Source organism: Danio rerio, chromosome 7, assembly GCF_052040795.2.
Source record: "Danio rerio strain M-AB ecotype USA chromosome 7, GRCz13ab, whole genome shotgun sequence".
Lineage (NCBI taxonomy): Eukaryota > Metazoa > Chordata > Actinopteri > Cypriniformes > Danionidae > Danio > Danio rerio.
In genome coordinates this window covers 16,250,805-16,277,444 of record NC_141027.1, presented here as the reverse complement: position 1 = coordinate 16,277,444, position 26,640 = coordinate 16,250,805, and the positions used below count along the sequence as shown (strand labels likewise).

Sequence of the window (26,640 nt, the reverse complement as noted above, 5' to 3'; positions counted from 1 at the left end):
TAAAAACAAGTATGCTACCTAAATACTCTGACTATTTACAAAAAATTAGGTATTGCATTGGTTGCTTAATTCATTGTGATCAATAAGGGAAATAAAACACTGTGTATCCAATGTGTAAATGTAAAAAAATGTGCACACTGAACTGACAAATCATTTATCAACATACCTGGCAGTCTTGGAGCTCATTTTCAAGGCACTCTGATGTAAATAAGCAAAGGCATGCATTTTAGTGACAATACAGTGACTCTGTGAGCTGTGCACTGTAACTTAAGAAAAAATATCATTGATATGAAAGCTTTAGCGAAGGTTCTACCAGGAAGACTGAGGTCAAGTCATTCATAATAATTATCTCGTCAGCCTATAACAACCAAGCAAGCCATGTATAAAAGCTCATCTAAACAATCTGTTTCGCTGTATTCAGGTGACGTTGCGGAAGTTTCGGTCACGTTGCGGAAGTTTGGACTGACAACGTCGTTTACGTCTCACAAGTTTGTTCATTTCTCTGTTCGTGTTCACGTAACAGCTCAAAGTTGAAGGTTAACAGCTTCGTCAATCACTTCATTTTCGTTATTGATTGATTTCACCATTTCGCCTTCATTATCCGCTGATCGTACAATTAAATATCCTTGCATCGGGTTAAGGTTACTAGCTTTTAGCACTTCTAACGTTAGCTCCTACTCGCAAAAATGTACCTCATAGCTGGAGACCAGAATGAACATGGAATTTCACCGAAAACAGCCAGGTTAAACACTCAATCTTCTTCATTGGGATTTCACGCCATCTTCATCTGTCATTCCATCTCGGTATACTCTGTGTTTATTAAGTTACCTTAAATTGTTACGTGTAGACATAAGCCCCTTTCACACATACAGACCTTTCCGGAAAATTACCGGCAATTTTCCGGAAAGGTTGTATGTGTGAACAGGCCCTTTTTGAAAATACCGGTAAATTCGTTCTGGCTATTTTCCGGAAAGAGAAATTGTAACATTACCGGTAATTTGCCGGAATGCTGCGCTGTGTGAACGCAGAAGGAAGATTGCCGTAATAAGCGCGTCCACGTCTAGAACGGGCTGACGTGAGACGTCTGCTTTAGCCAATCACAACAGTCAGACGCATTTACGTGCGCGCGGTTTATGAGAATAAAAGCCTTTGAATATTTTTTCCAGACACCTTTAGCTGCTAGATGTTAGTCAGATAATGTTTCTATGTTCCTTATTAATGCTGTGTAAATAATTATCGATAAAATGTTTATGATAATCCGTTGTTTGTTTACCTTCAAGCTTTGCGTGTGCACGTGAGCGCCCATAGAGCCAGCACACACACATATCAAAGTGTTTCCCTATGTTTTCATTAGAGTTGTACTCTATACTGATCCATCCGAAGAGTTTGTAATGTAACGTTAGTCAAATGTTTACAAACACAAGCGCAGCCGTTTAGAGGTCATTTGTGGTGAATGATGTCAGAATTTACCGGCATTTTGCGATGGATGTGTGAATGCTCTTTTCCGGAAAAATTCCGTAACGTCCTCGCCTGTGTGAACAGCGCTTTTTTTTTTAATATACCGGTAATTAGTTCCAGAAATTTTCCGGATATTTACCGGTATCACTGTGTGAAAGGGGCTATAGTCTGCATGAGGTAAGTCTAACTCTTGTTTCATTAACGTCATATGAAGTCACTGAATTATGATATGCAAGTTAATGTCTGAAAGAGCACATATCTAACGTTATGGCCTCTCATCATTTCGTTCTAAATGTTTTCCGAGCTAGAATCCACATTTTATAAACAAGTCTTATACCATAAAGCTAGAACCGCGATGCAGACGCAGACAATTCGGTATCGGTTCAGCTTTTGTAGGAAAATGGTTTTTCCCTCCCCGAGTTCAGGATTCGCTTGAAAGTAGACGCAGGAAACTTAACTTTATCAAGTAATCAAAATTTAATAAAAAAGAGAGAATCAGATCAACAATGTCTGAGCTCAGGAATACTGAAGAGCCATCATGCATAAGGCACACTGGGCGCTCCAGTAGTGCCGTACAATCATAAAACAATAGTTTTTATTCTTGGTTGTCTCCTCCCCACTCTCGATGAGCCTCCAATCCATTATTCGCCTTCCCATCATCAGATCTCATTTCAACCAGTTAGAATCTGCCAGTAGCCTGCAAACACACACACACACACAAAACACACATGCACCCCTACACAGACTGAGATACGGCTGGTTCCTTGCAGGTGTTAAACCACATCCTGTACCAAAGCACAGCTGTCCATGAGCTCAGATCTCTCGTCTTACTTCTGTGGAAAAACCCCGTTTCTCTAGAAGCGAAGCTTTAAGCGACAGGCTCACATTTCAAACAAAGCGATAGGCTCACATTTCAAACAATGAGTATTTCATCAGTAAAAAATAGCAAAACTTAATATCAATGTTAAACATACATTTAAAAACAAAAATATAATTCCACACATAAAAATATAATTCCACACTTTAAATCAAAACCGATCATTGTCACGGTAGGATACTATGGTAGGAAGACGACCGAGAGCTTCTGTAAAACACTGCAACTTAAAACACAGAAATTAAGCATCATTTACCGTGCGAGTGTCTGCTGGTCAGTCCTTCGCTGACGCGGAGTTACAGGTAACGTTAACTTGCAGCCTCCATTTCACTGCGATTGAGAAGTAAACTCCATTTCTCAGACTGTTGCCCTTTGACTTGTTAACGTGACGTATCCTCTCCTCACGGCCGTTAAAGAGCTTTACTTGTGAATCCATAACATAGCGAGATTTTCTCCGTGTTTATCATTGATCTGCTGTAATCGCCGCTAAACTTTATCAGTAGCCCCTTTCACACATACAGACCTTTCCGGAAAATTACCGGCAATTTTCCGGAAAGGTTGTATGTGTGAACAGGTCCTTTTTGAAAATACCGGTAAATTCGTTCTGGCTATTTTCCGGAAAGAGAAGTTGTAACATTACCGGCAATTTGCCGGAATGCTGCGCTGTGTGAACGCAGAAGGAAGATTTCCGGAATAAGCTCGTGCACGTCTAGAACGTGCTGACGTAAGACTTCTGCTTTAGCCAATCACAACAGTCAGACGCATTTACGTCCGCGCGGTTTGTGAGAATAAAAGCCTTTGAATATTTTTCCAGACACATTTAGCTGCTAGAAGTTAGTCAGATAACGTTTATATGTTCTTCTTAATGCCAACTGTGCAAATAATCATCGATAAGATGCTTATGATAAGCCGTTGTTTGTTTACCTTCAAGCTTTGCGTGTGCCCATGAAACAGCCTGTGAGCGTCAGCACACGCACATATTATGAACATCTCGACATGCGAATATGATCCAGTGAAAGTTGTTTGCAATATTGATCATCAAAAGAGTTTGTAATTTAGTCAAATGTTTACAAATACAAGCGCAGCCGTTTAAAGCTCATTTGTGGTGAATGATGTCAGAATTTACTGGTATTTTGGAATGGATGTGTGAATGCTCTTTTCCGGAAAATTTCCGTAACGTCCTCGCCTGTGTGAACAGCGCTTTTTTGAATATACCGGTAAAGTCGTTCCGGAAATTTTCCGGATATTTACCGGTATCACTGTGTGAAAGGGGCTATTGTCACTCATTGGCAAACAGCGCCAGCCGTTAGAACCAATCGCAGCCCTTTCCGTCGAGGACAGTTTACGCGTTGAGCCATTATGGAAGATCGTTGGGGCCAAAACGTCTTTTACAAACTCTTTATTTAATATATGTATGTATATCTAAAAAAAACAAACAAACGCGAATTTACTCGATAAAGCTCATAAAGCGAGCAGGACATTCACTTTCGTTTATTTGCTATGAATGCTAATGTTGCCATGTACATGCTCGTTTTTTTTTTTTTTTTTTTTTTTTTTTTTTTTTTTTAAAGAGTACAGTTCCGACTGTTCGTATTAAATGACAACTCGTATTACGAATAACACTTACAAATATAAATCTATTTATACTTTTGTTGTGCTATGAATTAAAATATAATCCTGTATGGAAAGCATCATCAATGCACCCTGACGTACCATAGTATCGGGTCGAACCAAATCGATGGCGTAATTGTAAACGAACCGTAAGACCAGTGCAAGTTCACTCCTTGAGCAAATATGCCGTTTCAATAAACCAAGATGTTACAGGTACATAGTTCAGCCTAACATGTGAGTCCAATACATGAATTTTAAGTTTCAAACATTTTCTTTCATTTCAAGTAATAATCATCATGTGTTGTCTTTGCAGCTACTGGTGGTGGTGGTGGTGGTCCAGTTGGGTTTTATGGCACTTTGCATTACATGACATCTCGGATTACCAGTTTCTTTGGTCCATCCGGTTCTTCCATATAGCTAGGTCTATTGCAGCCTCTTTAACCATGGCTTATCGTTGCCTTTCATCTGCACTTAATGTGGCCCATTATAGTAGCACTTTTTCATTGACTTAACTGTTCAATATTGCAATTTTGGTATCATCACAGTTTAACTTTTCCTTACATAAGCATAATTCGATTCATTTATGTATCATCGTATATAATGTGATTTAGCGCTGTATCACTGTAATTGATCTTGATCTGTGTATGCATGCACCTAAGCTCTCTAATCCTTATTTAACAAGAATGAAGGTAGGCTACAGGTGCCATACTTTCTATATGCTTTCAAGAGGTTCGCTGCTCTCGTTGTCATGTTCACTTAAAGAAATATTGAGGTCTCATAATGAATGAATTTATTTTCATGCAAAACGGCGTTTGCTATAAAAGAAACTTGTCGCAATCATAACTCTAAAATGCAATATGATTATTTAAATAATGTGCACTTTTGGTTTCGTTTTCACTGCTGAGTGCTGTTCGTACTTCGCTCGCGGCTCTCAAACGATCACTCTGTGCCACAAACTGAATATTATTTTCAAATTTTTTACCCGTTTTTCACAGCATATGCAGGTTCTGTTCACTAAAGTAGACGCACGCACGGCAATCATTAACTAGGGCGTGCACCCGCACAATCAGCAGCTCGCGTCACGTGTGATTCCCATAATTTGGAGGTGTCCATGTCGCTGAGCAACATGTGTGAAACAACGAAAAGACTCGTGCAGCCGCCTTTGCTTCTTCTAATTTGAAAATATGTTTGGTAGAATCGTAGAAATGCTGCATTAAGAGTCTTGGTGGTCAAATTGAGATCGCAATTTCTTCCCGATTAATTGAGCCCAACGGGGCTCTGTCTCGCACAGCAAGCCCAACGGAGCTCCGTTTTGCACAGCAAGTCCAACTGGGCTCCGTCTCGCAATCTCTTTGGCCGGCCCATCGGGGCAAGCTCAATGTCTTCGGCCTGTCGGGGCACGCTCTCAATGTCTTCGGTCCTTCAAGGCACACTCTGAATGTCTTCGGCCCGTCGGGGCACGCTCTCCCTCCTCTGCCCATCAGGGCACACTCTCTCTCGATTTCCTTCGATTGATTGTGCAGCTCTAAATTATGCCATACTGAAACTTTCATAACCTAGATCCCCAAGTTCTGTTTAGCTCAACGTACTGCTGTCTCTGCTCTCTTATGTACAACAGCGTGTAAAATTTGACTGCAGAGCAAGCCAACCGATATTGCTATCACATTTCTAGAAGAACGAAAGCAATGTAATCGACCATATAAAAACATCAGCAGGACAGGCCTGCGCTACAACTTATCAACTATATAAAAATCCCAACAAAGAAAATCTTAACTGTTGGGTATTTTATTTTTGGGGGTAGTCATTGCCTACTATTATCCTCAGACAGGACCCAATCATAATTCAGGGGATTCAATATTTACTCAGATTTTCTAAACAGCTAGACATTAATTGTCGTAAATCACAATAGATTGTTAATTTCATGGGTTTCATACAAGGTAACCCCAATCAAACCTAACAGGGCTCCTTCTCGCACCGCAAGCCCAACAGGGCTCCTTCTCGCACCGCATGCCCAACGGGGCTCCTTCTCGCACCGCATGCCCAACGGGGCTCCTTCTCGCACCGCAAGCCCAACGGGGCTCCTTCTCGCACCGCAAGCCCAACGGGGCTCCTTCTCGCACCGCAAGCCCAACGGGGCTCCTTCTCGCACCGCAAGCCCAACGGGGCTCCTTCTCGCACCGCAAGCCCAACGGGGCTCCTTCTCGCACCGCAAGCCCAACGGGGCTCCTTCTCGCACCGCAAGCCCAACGGGGCTCCTTCTCGCACCGCAAGCCCAACGGGGCTCCTTCTCACAATGTCTTCGGCCCGTCGGGGCACGCTCTCAATGTCTTCGGCCCGTCGGGGCATGCTCTGAGGGACTACTCACACTATGCCATTTGTACCGTGCCCAGGCCCGTTTCCGGATAGTTAGAGAAGTGTGAGTGCGCTGAATCGGCCTCAAGCACGGTTCACTTGGCCGGCCCTGGCCTGGTTGGAAGAGGTGGGTCTGAGCGCGGTTCACTTGGGCATTGGCGCGGTACGCTTGTGTGTGAGTGCGAAACACGCCAAAGCCAGAAACTGAAAACGAGACGTGACTTTTGGGACTGTTTCATATGGATTTATTATTCAATCTTACTGTTCAGTGATCGCAAACTGCAGTAGCTTATTAAAGACGAAAACTTCTCACTGCACGACAGCTCTGCACCTTCAGCAGACCACCTCATTCCTGCAGCAGCAGCACGAGAACTTTGATTGTTTCAGAGCGCCAAAAGTGGCGGATCTGTTCGGCAAAATATCTGACTGCGGGTCACCGCATCCCTAAGGACTGTTTGGTGAAATATTGGACTGCATGTCACTGCATATCAAACGACTGACACGATATAACTAGAGAAATCTCCTCTGTGCGGCTGAGTGAGAGCGCTTCTCACTGAACAGCGCAGCAGTGATGACGTAAGTGTGCCGAGGCCCGTTCGTGGTGTGAGTGTGGGCTGTCGGGAGAGACGGGAAGGGGGTGAAGCGTGCTTGGCCCAGTACAAGGCAACTGTACCTAGTGTGAGTACGGTCTGAATGTCTTCGACCCGTGGGGGAACACTCCGGATGTCTTCGGCACGTCAGGGCATGCTCTCAATGTCTTCGGCCCATCGGGGCACGCTCTCCTTCCTCTACCCGTCGGGGCAATCTTTCTCTCCTCTGCTGGTTGAGTCAACCTCTCTCTCCTCTGCCGTAGGGGCTCTCTCTCTCTTTCTCTCTCTCTCTCCCCCCTCTGCTCGTCGGGGCACTCTCTCTCACTCTCTCTCTCTCTCTCCCTCCTTGGCATGTCGGGGCACGCGCTCTCTCCTCTGCCTGTCTGGCCACTCTCTCGTCTGCTTGTCGCGGAACACTTTTTCTTTTCTGCCTATCGGGGCAATCTCTCTCTCCCTCCTCTGCTCGTCAGGGCACACTCTCTCTTATGCTTGTCAGGGCACGCTCTGTCCTCTACCCGGCGGGGTATGCTCTCTCTCTTATCTTCATTAGGGCTTCTAGCATCTACTAGCCTAATCGCGTGCTTCGTTTTATCTTCATGTTGGATCTCTTATATACCTCTCTGCCCGTCAGGGCACTATTTAATCTCCATTTTACCTTGTGCGATTTGCATAAAAATACAATGTAAGATCTCATCTATTGTCATTCTGTTTTAGGATTGCTACAAAACTGAACCCTACAGTTTTGCCTTTTTGGGGTTGGCTTCGCCCTGCCTTCATCTTCAGGCAGGATCTGCCAGCTCATCCAGAGTTCTGCACTATAGACTGGGCTTGCGCCAAAGAACTTTATGAAAGGACCGTAACGTACTCTCATTCATGCAAACAATTCAATAAATGTTCAAACGTTTATCTGCCTCCTAGAGTCTTTCTGGTAGAACTGTAAATAACGACAATGATAAAATAGGGTTATAAATGGATCCCTTCTAACACAAAGGCTGACCAGAAAATTAAAACACATATACAACCTATTACTTTCGATTTGTTAAATGTATGAATTGTGAAGAAATGTTCGGTACTTATTCTGCAAATCTGTTCCATCCCTCGGTTCAATTCAATGAATCGGTTCAATGGACTTGTTGCACAGAGTAAACATATTCCGCTAGCACTAGTTATTAAATATATTACTATACCCTCTATTCATGCCATCAGTTCGTCCCTGTTACAAAGTCAATCGCGGTCTCAGTAGGTGTCATCAGCTTTGGGCGCATCCGACAGAGACTCTGTTCAGAGCTGATGATTCGAGAACTTGCAAGCAGTTTATGAGTTTGAAATTCACGTTTATAACATTAACATTAGTTAAGCTCCATCATTAGAGTCGATCATCAGCAGTCGTTTTGATTCAATGCATTGTTTAAGTACTGGAGCATGCCAGACACGTAAAAAATGACTCATTCACTAAAATGAAACGATTCAGTAGAACAACAATCGTGTGCTGCAGATTCACTCATTTCGGCCACGTATAAAACAAAATATTTTTATAATTATAGATGCAGATGTTTAACGTAACTTACTCTCATTTGCGGGTGAATGTTTTATGTTATGGATGGACGTGTGTTAGCCGTAAGCAACATTAGCAGTCAGCAGCCTATGGCGTGATTAGACACAGGAAAGCACATAAAGTAAAATGATAAATATTTGAGTATACCTTTTAACAAAACAAGCTTACATTTTGTATTCATGTGTAAAAAATCTAAACAAAAACTCACTGTTTAACTTGACAAAAGTGAAGCCGCCTCTCCACTGCAACCATGACACCGAAAATGATGAATTCCACATTGCCACCTAGACTTTGACGCAAACGCAATTGGTGCTTTTGAAAACACTATTGGTTGAGTTTAGGCAAGGAGGAGGGTGGGTCAGTCTATCGTTCAGTCGACAGCAGCCTCTGGTGGATTTACGAGAGAACAGCAGGCACGAATGGCACTCGCAAGAGAAATTTGAGATCTCAAAAAGCGTACACAGCAGCCTCTGGTGGATTCACAAAAACAAAAACTGCAAAAAAAACGTAGCTCAGAAGTATGATCATTGGAGACAGGAGCACCTGAGGTAAATTTTGAAGGTCTAGGCCAGAGATGGCCAACCCTGTTCCTGGAGAGCCACTTTCCTGTAGATTTCAGTTGCAACCCATATCAAACACACCTGAACCAATTAATTAGGACCTGAACACATCACATGATAATTACAGGCAGGTGTGTTTGATATGGGTTGCAACTGAAATCTGCTGGAAGGTGGCTCTCCAGGAACAGGGTTGGCCACCCCTGGTCTAGGCAAAGGCTGTGAATATTTATGTACTTTTATATTTTTCAATAATTTGCAAAGAATTAAAACAAACATCTTTTAACATTCTTATTTGGGAGTATTGTTTATAGAATTTGGAGCAAATAGAGATGACAAAATGTGTAAAGTGAATTTGTGTGAATTTTTTTGATTCTGTGTGTCTAAATCTCTGTTTTCATTGTTTCTCTCCAGCTCTGTCATCCTCTAGGGGTCATCTGTTTGAGGATCTTCAGTGTTCAGTGTGTCTGGATGTGTTCACTGATCCCGTCAGCACTCCATGTGGACACCACTTCTGTAAGAGCTGCCTGAACAAGAGCTGGGAGAACAGTCAGGTCTGCAGATGTCCATTGTGCAGAGAAAGATTCAGTGACAAACCCAGTTTTAAGATCAACACTGGACTTGGAGAGTTTGCTCAATGCTTTAAGCAAAGGTTAAGCCTGCGAATGTCTGAGGTCCTCTGTGACATCTGTGATGGGAGAAAGATGAAAGCCTTGAAGTCCTGTCTGGTGTGTCAGACCTCTTACTGTGAAACTCACCTGGAGCCTCATCGAAGGGTCCCGAACTTCATGAAACACAAACTGATGGAGCCTGTGATAAATATAAAACACTATATATGCCAGAAACACGAGAGACCTCTTGAGCTGTTCTGTAGAGATGATCAGATGTGTGTTTGTGTGTTTTGCACTGATGGAGACCACAAGACTCACAACACTGTTCCTATACAAGAGGAGATCAAAGAGAAGAAGGTATGAGTTACTAGCAGCTTACTTCAGTAACAAGATGTTTTGGCAGATAATGGAAAAATTCATGCAGAGAATTAAAATATCGGTATATTTCGGTCTGTCTATAGATTCAGATGATGAAGACTCAGAGAGACATGCAGCAGATGATTGATAAAAGAACCAAGAAGATTCAAGACATCAAACACTCAGCAGACCTCAGAAAGGTAAGTTGAAATGTTCAACATTTGATGGATAATGTTTCAATTTTTCTTCTTTAAACTAAAATATTTTTCAGGAAAGCACAGCAAGAGAGGAAACGTCCACTGTTGAGCTCTTTAGTGATCTGCAGCGCTCCATTGAGAGATGTCAGGCCGAGCTGCTAGAGATGATGGAGGAGAAGCAGAAAGCAGCAGAGAAACAGGATGAAGAGCTGATTCAAGAGCTGCAGCAGGAAATCAACGAGCTGAAGATGAGAAACTCTGATTTGGATCATCTCTCACACACTGAGGATCACCTCCAGCTCCTGGAGGTCAGTGTCTCTCTGTCTGCTCACATCACAGGACAACACTCACACTCCTCCAGCTGAATGATTTCTTCTCTCTCCTGCTGTAGATTTACCCATCCATATGCAGCCCACCAAACATTAAGAACTGGCCTGAAACCAGTATGAGCACTGATGTGAGCGTGGAGACTCTGAGGAGAGCTCTGACTCAACTGCAGGAAACTCTGAATGAGAAAGTCAGTAAAACTGGTAGGTCACTATCATATACAGAACCCACATAATTTGACAAGTAATTGTTAGAGTTAGAGATTATAATATATATATATACACACACATGCATATGATGCACATATATCAAGCTTGTTCACAAAAATCCTAAAATCATATTATTGTGTTTTATGATTGACTTACCATTACAGTGTTGAGGAGGATGCAGCAGTATGCAGGTACAATGTCTGATTTTCACTTTGCTCATACTGTAAACAATACATGAACAGTAGTACTTTACATTTAACCCTCTATGGCGTGAATTTTTGTTTCAGGAGGAAATAAATATTTCTTACTAATTTTTGGGTGCTGGGGGGTCCCTTATAATAAATCAACGATAAAATGTGCTCCCCCTAGCCTCCCCATCAGATTTTGGTTTGTTGCCTCAGGGCAACAACGTGCAGTTTGGGCAGTAAAACACTAAGGTTTCCTGTATATTATTGTATGTGAAATCAGGTACAAACAAGCCATTTATACATTAGAAAGAAATTAATTTAACATAATATCAATAAGTAATATTTCATCAATAACTAGCCATAAATTATGTATTGTATGTTCCTGTGGGTTACCATTTGAATGTACTTATTCACCAATCTTTATTACTCATTCAGAAAGCATTTGTTGGTACATGTGAAGCAAAGGTGGGTGCCACATTTTTCTCACCTGGCTTTAGGTTAAGGGTGCCCAAACTTGGTCCTTCCGGGCCGGTGTCCTGCAGAGTATTGCTCTAACCCCAATAACACACCTGAACGAGCTACTTAAGCTCAAACTAGCATACTAGAAATGTATTGGCAGGCTATCAACTACATTTGGTTGGGCACCGACCCTCTAAGACAGAGTTTGGGCACCTTCCTTTAGATCAGCGGTGTCCAAACTCTGTCCTGGAGGGCCAGTGTCCTGCAGATTTTAGCTCCAACTTGCCTCAACACACCTACAAGGATGTTTCTAGGGCCCCGTTTACACTGGTGCGTTTTAGTTTTAAAACGGCGTTTTAGAATGAAAACGATCCGCGTCCACACTCGCGTTTTACCCAGCGTTTCTGAACTGCTCTCCGTCCACACTAAAACGCTGAAAACGCACATCACGTGACCACACACACACTTTGGCAAGCGCTGCAGCCCATCTACCCAGATGAGAGCTCTGCTAGTCGGACTTCTCATCAAGCATCTCCCGCTGGATCTAATCTCACTATATTTATTAAACGTGATATTTCATTCATCTTGTTGTCTTTATCTAACGACATATTCCCTGACTTTGGTCATTGGAATCTATTACTTGTTCTCGTAACGTGTTTTGGCTGAGCGCAAAGATAAGTTAATGATTAATGTAACCACGTAGCCTACATTCTGTATATTGACTGATCGCTTGCCTTTATTTCCTATAATGTATAAACTTATTGTATGTTATACTTTTATGGCCATTATCGATTATTAAAACTGATATTCAGCAAAAGAGAGGGTATGTTTCGTATTTTCACTGAAATTGAAAGGAGGCAGTTGTTATCGGCTCCGTTTTGTTATAAATATCCACACAGTGAAGATGACGCTCATATATGCAGCACGACGCCTCAACATTTCTGCTGTCTGTTTAGTTGTTAATATTAAAATAAAAATAGGCAGTTCCTTATATCAAGTTTACATTTTATTGTTGAGAAAGTGAAACAACGTAGCCAAGGTGATGTGAATGAAGTTATAAAGTACACGGTTCCCTGTGAAGATTGACGCGTGTCCTCGGTATGTTTTCCATATCAAACTGAGAAGAAGAGATGCAGCCTTGATCAAACTTGCGAAGTCTGAACTTACACGGAGAAGATTCAGGACTGAACTGTGTGTAGGCTACTTAATATTGAGGGAAAGCCCCAATCAGAGAGGCGAATGTCTGCAGCCCCGCCTCCGTTTTCAGATGTCTCCGTCTTTCCCCATCCACACTGAGACGGAGCAGCAGCGTTTTAGAATGAAAACGGCCTCTCCAGCGTTTTCGAAACGCTCCGTTTTCGGCGCTCGAACTCCGGCGTAGTGTGGACGGATGGCGTAACCGTAGCAAAACTTATGCGTTTTCAAACTAAAACGCATTAGTGTAAACGGGGCCTAGAAAGCCTAGTAAGAGCTTGATTAGCTAGCCCAGGTGTGTCTGATTGGGGTTGGAACTAAACTTTGCTGGACACCAGCCCTCCAGGACCGAGCTTGGACATGCCTGCTTTAGATAAACCTTTGCATCCAGGCTCTCTGTATCTCCCTTATTGTGTATCCATGATCATCAAGTAGGCTGAATCCAACCCTGCTTCAACACAATTATCTGTAGGTTTCAAACAAGCCTGAAGAACTCAATTACTGTAGTTTAATCAGGTTTTTTAATCCGGGTTAAAGAAAAACTGTGCTGAACTGTGGCTTTTTACAGGTTTAAATAGCATCTTTGAATGGAAACAGCTATTGTGACTCTTTAAGCTTGCTGTCAGAAGGAATGAGCCTCACTGCTCAATTTTGTTTTTACCTCCATAAAATGTTTCAACATCCATTTCCTGTAAGTAATAGTTGACAGTAAAACACAAAATCTATATTATGCTTATAACTGTACATTTCTGGACATTTCCATCCTGTTATGATAACCAGCGATCGCTCTCCGGAGATCGCTGGTTTCCACTATACCAGGACTACACTTCCGCATATCCCAGCACTACATTTTCATACATGCACTTCTTCCAGACACGCACGCCTGTTCATTCATCTAGCCTGATTACAATCACCAGCTGAACCTTGTCACAGACTGATAGCATATCATACAAGTCCCTCATGCACCCTTCCAGTTGGCCGAGTCTTGTTTTCCCTAGTGGGACATTACAACGCGTTTCCATGTCAGACATCAAAGACTGGATGACCAACAATTTTCTTCTCTTAAACTCAGACAAAACAGAATTATTACTTATTGGGCCTAAATCTTGCACACAGCAGATCTCGCAACTCAATTTACAATTAGAGGGATACAAAGTTAGCTTTAGCTCTACTATAAAAGATTTGGGTGTCATATTAGACAGCAATCTAACTTTTAAAAACCATATATCCCATGTCACAAAAACTGCCTTCTTTCATCTGAGAAATATCGCTAAATTACGAAATATGCTATCCATCTCAGATGCAGAAAAGCTAGTCCATGCTTTTATGACTTCGAGACTGGATTACTGTAATGCTCTATTTGCTGGCTGCCCAGCATCCTCTATTAACAAACTTCAATTAGTACAAAATGCAGCAGCCAGAGTTCTGACCAGGTCTAGAAAATATGATCATATAACCCCAATTTTATCCTCCTTACACTGGCTGCCTGTTAAATTTCGTATTGAATTTAAAATATTACTTCTCACCTATAAAGCTCTAAATAATCTAGCTCCTGTTTATCTAACCAACCTTCTGTCTCGCTACGAACCAACTCGTTCCTTAAGATCTCAAAATTCAGGGCTTCTAGTAGTACCTAGAATAGCAAAATCAAGTAAAGGAGGTCGAGCCTTCTCTTTCATGGCTCCTACACTCTGGAATAGCCTTCCTGGTAATGTCCGAGGCTCAGACACACTCTCCCAGTTCAAAACTAGATTAAAGACCTATCTGTTTAGTAAAGCATACACTCAATGCATCACCTAGCGGGTTCCACACAGGCTTCTGCATCTTGCTTATATACACTATGAACAGCAGCTACGCTAATTATTCTCTATTTTCACCTGGGGATACTCATCCCGAGGTCCTCAGATTAGGCGGAGTCACTGATTGGATCCAAGACCAGCGACGTGATGATCCCAAGGATTCCATATCCGGGACCAGGCCATATCCTGAGCTGCTGCTGCGCTGATGGTCGTGGGGAGTGGAGAACATGTGTCTGATTCCAGCGACGCTCCAGGGACAGACGAGTCTTCATTGAGGCCATCTTCCAGCATAAACCACGGCGAATGAAGTTCTGCACAAGACTTTTGGCCAGCGGAGAAATTAAAATGGTCGTGCCCAACTGAGTCTGGTTCTCTCAAGGTTTTTTTTCTTCACTCCCATCAGGAGAAGTTTTTTTTCCGTCTCCGCTGTCGCCACTGCCTCGCATGGTTCAGGATTGGTAGAGCTGCGCATCGATGAATTTGCTCTTCAGTGTTTGAACTCTCAGTAATGATTAAATCACACTGAACTGAGCTAAACTGAACTGAACTGAACTTAAACACTAAAACCTGAACCACACTGTTCCAGTTACTATGACCATTTATGTGAAGCTGCTTTGACACAATCTACATTGTAAAAGCGCTATACAAATAAAGCTGAATTGAATTGAATTGAATGTCTTGTTTCTCCGTGTTAGACCCTAGCCTAGTATCCTTGCTATCCTGTTTAGCCGCCTGCCTTACGACCTATTGCCTGTACTTTGATTACGATTCTGGACTGTCCACATATACCCGTTTGCACCTGTATGACCACTGCTTGCCTGACGCTGAATAAACCTGCATATTGGATCTTACCTTAAGTTGTATCTGTCACTCCCTCCCCGGTCGTTACACATCCATAGGTTGTTATTGTTTTACAAAAGTGGTCTAACTGCACAATGTTGTCCAAAGGAAACAAATGAAAAACTACCATTTTAGTATATAGATAATAATAAAAAGTGTCTTTTTTTCAATCAAACATGCTTCTTTACATATCCATGCATATCACACATATTTTAACATAAAGATAATTAAATTTAAACATGCTAAAAAGTGAAATCTATCATACATTCTGCTAGCAGTGTGCCCAACCATGTTATGGTCTCAAAAATGGATCTTTTGCCTCCAATGGACAGGTAAAACCTACACCCACCTCAAATTTCATTGGTCACAAACTTATTATCAGAGTTTTTTTTCTTTTTTTGTGAGTTGTTCGTGGGTCAAAAATCTGGTTTGTTGCCTGAGGGCAACACCATGCCATAGAGGGTTAACTTATCAAATGTATTAGGAGATTTGCATTGTGAAGATATGATTCATATTCTATGATCTCCTTTTCAGTGGATGTGACTCTGGATCCCGATACAGCTTATCAAAAACTGATTCTGTCTGATGACAGGAAGCAAGTGAACACTGGGGACACTAAACAAAAGCTCCCAAACAACCTAGAAAGGTTTGATAAGTGTATCTGTGTTCTGGGAAAAGAGGGATTCCTGACGGGGAGATTTTATTTTGAGGTTCAGATGAAGGGAAAGACGGAGTGGACTTTAGGAGTGGCCAGAGAATCGATTAACAGGAAGGGGAAAATCACAGTGGGTCCTCAGGATGGATATTGGGCTGTGGGTCTGAGGAATGAGAATGAATATTGGGCTTATGCTGCTCCAGCTGTCCGTCTGTCTGTAAGAGAGAAACCACAGAAGGTCGGTGTGTTTGTGGATTATGAAGACGGTCTGGTCTCATTCTATGATGTGGAGTCCAGATCTCACATCTACTCTTTCACCGGTCAGTCTTTCATCAATAGACTTTACCCATATTTTTGCCCCTTTCCTAATGATATCTGTAAAAATTCAGCATCAATGAACATCTCACCTGTTAACTGCAGTGGATGATTAAATAGACCAGAAATGAAATGCACCATGAAAACAAAGCATTGCTAGACATATTTATCAGAAATTAATATTTCTTGAATTAATTTTCACATCTAATTTGCTTATTAGACACAGGAAACTACTACTTTTTATTTTTAATTCTACTAATTAAATTCTACATAACATTTGCAGTTTGACAGTGTCCTGTACATTATTGCAGACATACTGAATCATTAGGAATAATCCAGTACGCAAAATATTCAAACATGACTGAAATAATAAAATCCTGGGTCTTTCCTTACAATTTTTAGTGAATTATGCAAACTGTACAATGCTTTGATGATTCCAACTCAAGTGAACGACAGTGGCCATATTATTATTACAGGGGCAAATTATTGATTTATAAAGACTTTTTTTTCACATGCAATAACCCAGCTAAACTCTGCAGGACATACGCCCTCCAGGACAGAGTTTGCCCACCCCTGCAATAACCTGTGTAGCATGTTGTATTTGCAACATGGATGCTTGTGTATTTAATGTGTAACTATAGGTTGCTATTAAGTCTAAACTGTAGACTTCTCAGTCGGTGAGATTGTGTGTAATGTGTATGTGTGTTTGTGGCATACAGTAAGCTTACAAAACAATTCAATAAAATTACAGAACACAAAACAGTGGAATAAATGTGAGTATTACTTTAATTTTAAGTTTTGTACACAATATGGAGACTATTCAAACTTTACTGGCTATTGTGCTGTTGTATTAAAGCTTGCTTCAAAGAGTTAGGACTCCAACAATCCATGATTATAATTAATTTTAGAACAACAACAACAACAAAAAACAGTGAACTTTGAGTTTGTGTATTACAATATCATGTTGTTCTGAAAACAGTAAGAATTCATATTTATAATGATATTAAATATGCTTTAATTTAATCTCCTTAAAACAAAGCCTAAATACACCTGATACAGGGTCAAAGTCTGATGTGTTTCAGACAAAATGGTTCTCAGTAGACTTTAATGTGTTTAATGCTTTTAAAAACAACCAAATAATAACATACCAATATGTGCTGAGGCTTTTTAAAGATGTGATATTCATTTCTAGGTAAGTTACCGTATTTTACTTGCAGTAATGTGTATGTAAATATGGGTTCATGGACCGTTTAGAACGTGTTTGGGCTGTATTAGTTTTGTGTGTAAGTTATAGGAAGTTATGAGTTACAGGAAGTTACACTGCTCCTGTACAGGAGGAGATTAAAGACAAGGAAAGATATTTATTTTTATATTCTTGGTTTAAATACTCAAACTACACCACATACATCAGTCTACAATTAAATATTTTTCAGTCCATGTATAAATTACGTAAGTGGAGCATTTAAAGACATATTCATCTGAAAGGAATATATACAGTGCTGTATGCAGCTGCTGTTTGTCGAATATTGAGGACATATACTATACCATCTGTTTTATAATTATACAATATCTGAAATCTTACATCAAATAAAATGTATGTGTTCACACATTAAAGAATGTCTTATTGAATAATTATTTAATACCGAGATATTTTATAGCCATATGTAGCCTGCAACTATCAGTGAAAGAAAACACTGCCAGAGTCACATTCATCATGCTTTGGGTAAAACTCCATGCAAATAAATGTATCATTAAATATTTATTGGATTCCTGTGATTAACTGAACTTGATTTTAAACATCTTCTGAATTATTATTTTTATTTCATTTTTTAAATAATAATGCTAAATAATAATGCTCAAATGATACTGAGCATGCAAAAAGAAACATAAATTATCACTCAGTATTTTTAATTATGTACTAATTTATTATTGAACAAATTAGGCAAATCTAAGTCATTATTGTGAGTTGCTTACAGATCTTTAAAGTCATTTTAAATGTTACTTTACCTTTTTATCTTTGTACAAAAAGGAGACAATATCTTAAAAAATTAAAAATATAAATCTAGAAAAATTCTGGTTTAGAGTCTAATTAATTCATTGTGGTGAGTAATTTATGATTTACAGGAAGCTTCTAGAACGAGTATTTTAATTATAATATCTTTCTGGAATTTGTGTATTAAAAATGTTCATTCTTTATACTGGCATTACAGCTGTATTAAATGTATGCATATAAAAATCAAGGAGGAATTGTGTGACTCAGAACACATGGGAACTACAGTTTGACCTGACCAGAAAGGGGCTGCTTAATGTCACAGATCAAGTTGTACCATTAGGACTTGTTTAACAATCGTAAACAGTTCCATGATTCACAGCTTTAAAAAATGCCTAGAAAATGTTCAGTTTTCAAAATTTAGGCTACTGTAAGTGGGACTGATTGTGTCCAGTATTGGCCAACAGGTCAACAGTCTCCTCTACTGGTGAAAAAGAGGAATCACATATTGAACGGTTTTACCCTGTTTCTGCCGTTTGCCTGTTGAACTATTTGCCTATTGTAGTTATCCATCACATAAAGAGTATTTTCTAAGCACAACATTGGGCTACAGTCTATGCCGGGGGTGCCACACGTGGTCCTAGGGGGACCTGAAAAGTTTAACTCAAGTTTCATTTTTGACACACCTAATTCAGTTCTTATTCATACGTACATATATAAGAAAGATGAAGCTAAAATCAGGACGTTGGAACTTCAGGGCCAAGGAATGTCAATTTTTATTTAATGTTATTTTATATTATATAACGATTATTATATTATATAACAATTCAATTCATCTTTATTTGAATAGCGCTTTTACAAAGTATATTATGTTAAAGCAGGTTCACATAGAAGATTATAGTAAATTGAAACAGTGTAGTTCAGTTTTCAGAGTTTAATTTCAAGTTCAGTTTAATCAGTTCAGTGTGTTTTAATATTCACTGCTGAGAGTCCAAACACTGAACTGTAAATCATCCAAGTACACTTAAAACCGCTTTATTTCGTTAATATTTGTTCTTCAACCATATTTGCTTTCATATCATTTGCTATCATTCTCACTCATTTACGAGGCGTTTGCGGTGTCTTGTTACCATAGTTACAGTATGATGTGTAGAACGTCATTTAGAACGCGTTCCAGTGGAATACTTTTGGCTGCAGCTCAGAGAATCTTTTGTTGGTTTGTAATAGTGGCGGTCGATATTTCAGTTTCATCAAACAGCGATTTTTCATCAAAAATGTCTTGCTTTCTGTTCAGAAGAAAGAAAAACATGAAGGAAACACCTGATTGTGAGTAAACAATGAGTGGAGAGCGGGAATGAAAGTACTGTTTATTATAAAAACTTATTTTTAGGTAATGTTTAAGACAGAAGTATATTTTTGCTGTGGTTACTAACTCATATGTGGGGTCTATCAATGTCAAGTGATATTTTTAACCATGCAGTTTAGAACAACTTTAAAATAACTATTATTAATTTTAAGTTTTTTTAAAGTAATTTTAAGGTTCTCTCCTGGGACAGCATGCCAAACCTGCTATTATTATCAAGCAATATCGAAGTGTGAACTCTTGAATTTCTCATTTAATAGGTCTGGAGGAGGAGAGAAAGAAGGAGAGGGAGGAGGAGAAGAAAAAGGAGGAGAAAAAGAAGGAGAAGGATGAGAAGGAGAAGAAAAAGAAGGAGGAGAGGAAAAAGAAAAGAAGCAGAATTGCTTCCTTCTTCAAATCAATGTTCTGCCTCTCTCTGGGTAATTCAACAGATACATGTTATGATGATGAAAACTCATATTTACTTCTAGATACATTTTAGACTGTAATGCTTTAAATAAACTGTACTTTATTACCTGGTCTTAGAGTTTAATGTCTGCATGAAAATGACTGTGGACAATGTGTAAACTGCAATCATTTCTCTTTTAACAGATGTGGAGGAGAGTATAATGGTGGAGGAGGAGGACAAAAATCAGGGAGAAAACTTGGAGGAGGAGCAAAAAACACTCCCCATGTCAACAGAACAAAGTTCTGATGGTAAATCAACATATATACGTCTATATATATATCAATTTGTCACTAATGTTATTAATAAAATTGTTATTCTAAATTGTTATTTTCTCCTCGTCTGGAATTTAACATCCTCTGAATGTGTAAACTGCAATCATTTCTATTTAAACAGATATTGAAGAAGACATCATGAAGGAGGAAGAGGAGAACTTGAAAGAAGAGGAGGAAAGAAAGATGAAGGAAAAAACTGTGAAAGAGAAAGAGACAATAAAAGAGGAGGAGGAGGAAATGGAGAGAGTTAAGGTGGAGGAGAAGATGGTGCAGACAGAGGAAGAGGAGATGGAGGAGGTGAAAATCAAGAAAAGAAGGAGGAGGAGGATAATGAAAGAGGAGATAATACAGGAGGAGGAGAATATAATTGAGGAAGAGGAGGAGGAGATGAGTGAGGAGGAGGACAAGAAAACTCAGGAAGAGAAGTGGAAGAACAAAAGACGGAGGAGGGGGAGAAGTCATGGAAAGAAACAGGAGGAGACGATAAAGGAGGGGAAGAAGAAAAAGGTTGTGAAAAAGAGGTCAAAGAAGGAAAGACAGAGGAGGAGATGGAAAAGTAAGAGAATGAATTTAGAGTGGATGAACAAAGAGGACGAGAAGATCAAGAAGGACTGGGAGGAGATATTGAAGGAGGAAGAGGAGTATGTTGGGTGTTATGTGAAGTCAGCATTACATGCTAAAGCACAGACTGTTTTGTTGCAGTGTGGGGGTGACGGACTGTATAAAGTGTTATAAAGGGCTGGGGGCTGACTTTCCTTGTTTTTGTTCAATGTTAAATAAACTGAATGCAAAACTCAAATACTGTCCTTGTCATTTTTTCACATGTTTTATTTTCACGCTTTCTCTCCTATTTATTCTGATAGAGGTGAAATAGTAATATGTGTTTGTTTAATGTTCAGCCACTTGAATAAAAAATGACAATCAACATCCTCATATTGTATTTAATTGAGGTTTAAATATTCAATTTTAGTGACATTTTATGCAGGAATTTGTGTGCTGCACGTGCTGCTGCTTTTTGACTCTTTGTATTTGATTATCTTTTTTATATACACAATTATGCCATCAAACTGTTGTGTTAACGCAATATCACATGAGTAATGTGACGTGGCTGTATATCGTCACTGGTGGGACACTAAGGCACAACACACGCCTCCCAGCAGTGCTGATATACAGCCACATCGCACTGCTATTTGTGTGATGTGGCTCATATATATATATAATTATAATATATATAATATAATTTCTCAATTTTATAAATAATAAATAGACATGATTTGATTTAAATTATCAAAAAGAAAAATGTAATTAAAAACCTCCTGCTATGCAACATGTTTCACAAAATTATATAAAAAAAAAATACATCAATATTTATTGACTTGCAGTATTATATCTCTACACATCTAGTTTTAGTGCTCAAAGTGTCAGATATTCAACTTGAAATGTCTCAGAATGGTTAAACCAGTCCTGTTTAAAACTGAATTAAACAAATCAGTTGCAATGTTCTTTTCTAAAACAAACATAACAAATAATCTAACAGACGTCTATGTGGCACAAAATACAAATTGTATCTGAATTTATATATCTTGGGGTTGAAATTGACTCAAAATTAACTTTTAAATCACAAATTAAAAAGATATGTAACTGTGTTAAATTTAATATCTCTAATTTCCGGTTCAAAAGGTCACATTTATCACTGCAGGCAGCAAAAATATTCATGCATTCAATGATTTTTTTCACATATAACCTACTGTCTAAGAAGCTGTTCACAGGCAAACAAAACAACACTAAAACCCACAGAGTCACTTTACAAACGGACAATTAAAATACTGGATAAAAAGCCTCTAAGACGTCATCATTGTAACAATTTACAAAAACATAAATTGTTAAGCTGGGAAAATGTCATTAGGTATTCAAACATTTGTCTGATGTATAAAATCATTCATGGTCTGTCATCCCCACCTCTCAGTCAGTTTGTAAACATCAGGAACACCACACACAGAGCAACACGAGGGGCAGCCCGTATTGACTGTATTGTCCCACTCCGGAAAAATACTTTTGGTCAGGGTGCCTTTTCAGTTACAGCTGCACAGGAGTGGAATTCTGTCCCTGGCAGCATCACAGATTTAACCCCCTTTAATATGTTCAAAAAACATTTCAAAATCTGGTTAATAGAGAATCAGACCTGTCATCATTCTGATTAGATTGAAACTAGCATGTTTCCATTTGTGCCTACCATCTTAATGATTTGTTGTTTAAATGTGTTTTTTACTGTATCTCTATTAAAAAATATCTGTGTTTTAGTTTAATTTGTAACTATATAATTTTTTTATTAACATCTACATAACTATGTATATTTTAGTTCTTCTTAGCTATGTTTGATTGATTGTATAATTCTTGCAGGGCGACGTAGTGGCGCAGTAGGTAGTGCTGTCACCTCACAGCAAGAAGGTTGCTGGGTCGTTGGTTCGATCCTCGGCTCAGTTGGTGTTTCTGTGTGGAGTTTGCTTGTTCCCCCTGCCTTCGCTTGTGTTTCCTCCTGGTGCTCCGTTTTCCCCCACAGTCCAAAGACATGCAGTACAGTTGAATTGGGTAGGCTAAATTGTCCATAGTGTATGAGTGTGGGTGTGGATGTTTCCCAGAGATGGGTTGCGGCTGGAAGGGCATCCGCTGCGTAAAAAATGTGCTGGATAAGTTGGTGGTTATTCCGCTGTGGCGACCCCGGATTAATAAAGGGACTAAGCCGACAAGAAAATGAATGAATGTATAATTCTTGCATCGTTTTTTAGGTTGTTCAGAGAAAACTATATATAGATGAAAAATAGCCTTCTGGCTAATTCTGGTGAATTTGCAGAAATGCTAATTAAATGTACACTGTCTCTGACAAAAAAAAAAAAAAAAGTAGCTGGCAAACATTGACATTAAAAAGCAACAGCCCTAACTGGTAACAGCACACTGAGTTCAGCCTCTTCCTTCAGCACCTAGAAAAGTATGATAATAACAAATTAACAAAAGGAACTTGATATTTATAAAACATACAAATACAGCTACTCCTAAATAATAGTTTTAGTTTTATGCCACAGTTCACCCCTTCTGGTTATTTCACTCATGAGCACGTAAAGAAGCAGGGACCCTTTTCACAAGACACGTTTAACGGTCATCAGTATCTTAAATCCTTTAAACGTTTTTTAATATTAAGATTTTAAAAAACATGAATATAGATGTATTTATGTACAGTATGTGTTATATCATCTTTACATCAATTTACAAAAAAATTAATTAGCGCTTATGCAAAGCGCTTCTAATGCAGAGTGTATGGGCAGGACAGTAAATCTCAAAATAAGCTTTTATTCCGAAAACGTAGCCCTATATACATTTCTGGGGATTGCAAATTATGTAGCCAGAGCTACATATGGCTACATTTTGTCTTTAAAAATGAATGCTTCGGGGCGATATGACGTCATTACTATTCTTGCACACAGCTGACCACTTACCTCCATATGGATGGCTTCCCTGCTAAAACCAGTTCATCCAGTGGCTTGCCATGTACGTCAGTGGACGAAAAGAGGGGTTGACCACGACGCCGTGGTTCAAGTCTGGTGAAGAACAGTTCCAGAAAGTGTGTAAGACAAAAACAGAATCCAAAAATATTAAATAAACAAGTAAATAACAGGGTGAGAATGTGGTAAAATCTAAAAACGTGCACTGTAAAACACAACCTATAGAATCTTCCTAATAAAATTAAAGTAACAGTTTGCACTCACTTCCTTAGGGTAGATTCTATCACAAATATTTGGCATGATATCTAAATGTAATAGTGGTAACATACCACAAGAAATTAGGTAAGATCTAACAAATAATTCTAATTAGTAATTACTTCTAAACTTGAGTAACATTTACTCTACTTTTAGCAGCAACAGTTCCTTACTACCATAATACTAATAATAAATTAATTAGCCAATACAAATGATTACATAATGCTTATTTTGTAGAGGGTAAGTTTAGTAAAATTGTCAAGACACAGGAAATACTATTAATTGCATTTTTATTGAACAAATAATATAGAAAACATTTAAAGCAAAATACAGTGTTACAATGCATTACAGTGTTACATATATCTTACATGATCACAGAAAAATAAAGAAAAGTCTAATAATGACAAATTATACATAATTTAAACAATTTAACAACACAAACAATTTAAACAATTATGACAACACTCATCTGCTGGCTCCTTCTCTGCTGTGGGACTGTGAATCACCAACAACCTCATGATTTCATTTGTGTTGCCTTCAAGTTCGACCTCCTGTTGAAATAAAATAAAATATAATACATTTTTAATGTTAATTCAAGGAAATCAGCATAATGTTTGAATGGTTGTTTTAATAGTTAATGTCAACTGTTTGAACACAAACAAGATTTCTGTTAATCAGCACTTCAATACAAAAACGGGAAACTAATTAAAATCAAACCAAAATACTTCAAAGTAAAAAATATAAATCGGTGTATAGTTGAAGGTAAAACAAATGAATCACAACTTAGTTAAGATATTAAAAATAAGATATTTTAAAAATAAGATATTTTTAATGATAAATGACAGATTTCTGAAGTCTATTCATCCAAAACTCTGACACTTCATAAACTTCATAAAGACATTTTTACAATAAATACATTTGAAGTGTTTAATCTAAATTCTCAGAAGAAAATGTGATGAAGATTTAACATACACTCAAAAAACTTTTGCTGTTTGTTCAAACTATCTATTTAAAATGAGCTGAAACAACACAATTCTTGTGCCTTTTTGGGAACAACTGAATTATTTTATGTTCAGTCCGCTTAAATTAACTTAATTTCATCCTGTTTTCACCAAATAAAAATCGATTATGTGGAACCCAGCATTTTAAAAATAAATGCTGGGTTAAACACAATCGATTTGTGTTGGCACAACATGATGAAATTAAGTTAATTTATTAGTTTTTAACAAATTTAAGTGGATTAAACAAAACAGTTTAACAGAATTGTGTTGTTTCAGCTCATTTTAAAGTAGTAGTTTAAACAAACAGCATCATTTTTAAATGCATTCTTTTGTTATCATGTAAACAATGATCAGCACCAGTAGGGTTCATTCTCGTCTCAGCTGCTTTAAAAAAATTGCTTTCTTTGAGCAAGTATGTTTGTGCTTCTTTTTGTTCAGCATCAAAAGGTTTGCATGAACAGATTTTCACTTGAAGGAAGAATAGGTCTTACAATACAAACAAGTATGCTACCTAAATACTCTGACTATTTACTAAAGATTAGGTATTGCATTGGTTGCTTAAATCATGGTGATCAATAAGGGAAATAAAACACTGTGTATCCAAATGTGAAAAAAATGTGCACACTGAACTGACAAATCATTTATCAACATACCTGGCAGTCTTGGAGCTCCTTTTCAAGGCACTCTGAGGTAGATAAGCAAAGGCATGCATTTTACAGTGACTCTGTGAGCTGTGCATTGTAACTTGAGGAAAAAATATCATTGATCTGTAAATAACGACAATGATAAAATAGGGTTATAAATGGATCCCTTCTAACACAAAGGCTGACCAGAAAATTAAAACACATATAAAACCTATTACTTTCGATTTGTTAAATAAATGTATGAATTGTGAAGGGATGTTCGGTATTATTCTGCAAATCGGTTCCTTCCTTCGGTTCAATTCAATGAATCGGTTCAATGGACTTTTTGCACAGAGTAAACATATTCCACAAACACTAGTAATTAAATATATTATTATACCCTCTATTCATGCCATCAGTTCGTCCCTGTTACAAAGTCAATCGCGGTCTCAGTAGGTGTCATCAGCTTTGGGTGTGTCTGACAGAGACTCGGTTCAGAGCTGATGATTCGAGAACGTGTGTTAGCCTTAAGCAACGTTAGCAGTTACGTTAGCAGACACAGGAAAGCACATAAAGTAAAATGATCAATATTTGAGTATACCTTTTAACAAAACAAGCTTACATATGCATTCATGTATAAAAAAATTTAACAAAAACTCACTGTTTAACTTGACAAAAGTGAAGCCGCCTCTCCACTGCAACCATGACACCGAAAATGATGAATTCCACATTGCCACCTAGACTTTGACGCAAACGCAATTGGTGCTTTTGAAAACACTATTGGTTGAGTTTAGGCAAGGAGGAGGGTGGGTCAGTCTATCGTTCAGTCGACAGCAGCCTCTGGTGGATTTACGAGAGAACAGCAGGCACGAATGGCACTCGCAAGAGAAATTTGAGATCTCAAAAAGCGTACACAGCAGCCTCTGGTGGATTCACAAAAACAAAACTGCAAAAAAAAAACAAAAAAAAAAAAAACACGTAGCTCCTAGGCTAATTTTGGTCAATTTGATGTTTTCTTCTGGCTGCCAATTATCTGTCACTAT

The 26,640-nt window shown here is 38.9% G+C and overlaps 2 protein-coding genes and 1 long non-coding RNA gene across 4 annotated transcripts in view; all 3 read left to right on the top strand.

The window, feature by feature from the left end:
- LOC147843062 (uncharacterized) overlaps positions 1 to 26,640 on the top strand; it is an 812,539-nt gene that overhangs the window by 178,988 nt on the left and 606,911 nt on the right. The window lies entirely within an intron of this gene.
- On the top strand, positions 480 to 16,920 carry LOC147843068 (zinc finger protein RFP-like). 2 transcript variants are annotated; one of them, XM_087260733.1, is made up of 7 exons: positions 480 to 742; positions 9,412 to 9,965; positions 10,070 to 10,165; positions 10,237 to 10,470; positions 10,554 to 10,692; positions 10,863 to 10,889; positions 15,713 to 16,920. In XM_087260733.1, exons 1-7 carry the CDS (start codon positions 712 to 714, stop codon positions 16,258 to 16,260), a joined length of 1,629 nt encoding a protein of 542 aa, XP_087116859.1. In that variant the 5' UTR covers positions 480 to 711; the 3' UTR covers positions 16,261 to 16,920. The 2 variants fall into 2 exon arrangements, with proteins under 2 accessions (XP_087116859.1, XP_087116860.1); XM_087260734.1 differs by having other exon boundaries at positions 480 to 1,635.
- LOC100332973 (uncharacterized) lies at positions 19,197 to 21,020 on the top strand. The gene is made up of 4 exons (XM_087260758.1): positions 19,197 to 19,464; positions 19,762 to 19,920; positions 20,093 to 20,197; positions 20,343 to 21,020. Exons 1-4 carry the CDS (start codon positions 19,281 to 19,283, stop codon positions 20,954 to 20,956), a joined length of 1,062 nt encoding a protein of 353 aa, XP_087116884.1. The 5' UTR covers positions 19,197 to 19,280; the 3' UTR covers positions 20,957 to 21,020.

Excerpts from the sequence above, each read along its gene's own strand:
- LOC147843068 (XM_087260733.1), top strand. The coding sequence starts at position 712 with ATGAACATGGAATTTCACCGAAAACAGCCAG. Across the intron at positions 743-9,411 it reads ATTTCACCGAAAACAGCCAG|CTCTGTCATCCTCTAGGGGT; the intron begins GTTAAACACTCA and ends GTTTCTCTCCAG. Across the intron at positions 10,471-10,553 it reads ATCACCTCCAGCTCCTGGAG|ATTTACCCATCCATATGCAG; the intron begins GTCAGTGTCTCT and ends CTCCTGCTGTAG.
- LOC100332973 (XM_087260758.1), top strand. The coding sequence starts at position 19,281 with ATGATGTGTAGAACGTCATTTAGAACGCGTTCCAGTGGAATACTTTTG. Across the intron at positions 19,465-19,761 it reads CATGAAGGAAACACCTGATT|GTCTGGAGGAGGAGAGAAAG; the intron begins GTGAGTAAACAA and ends CTCATTTAATAG. Across the intron at positions 19,921-20,092 it reads AATGTTCTGCCTCTCTCTGG|ATGTGGAGGAGAGTATAATG; the intron begins GTAATTCAACAG and ends CTCTTTTAACAG.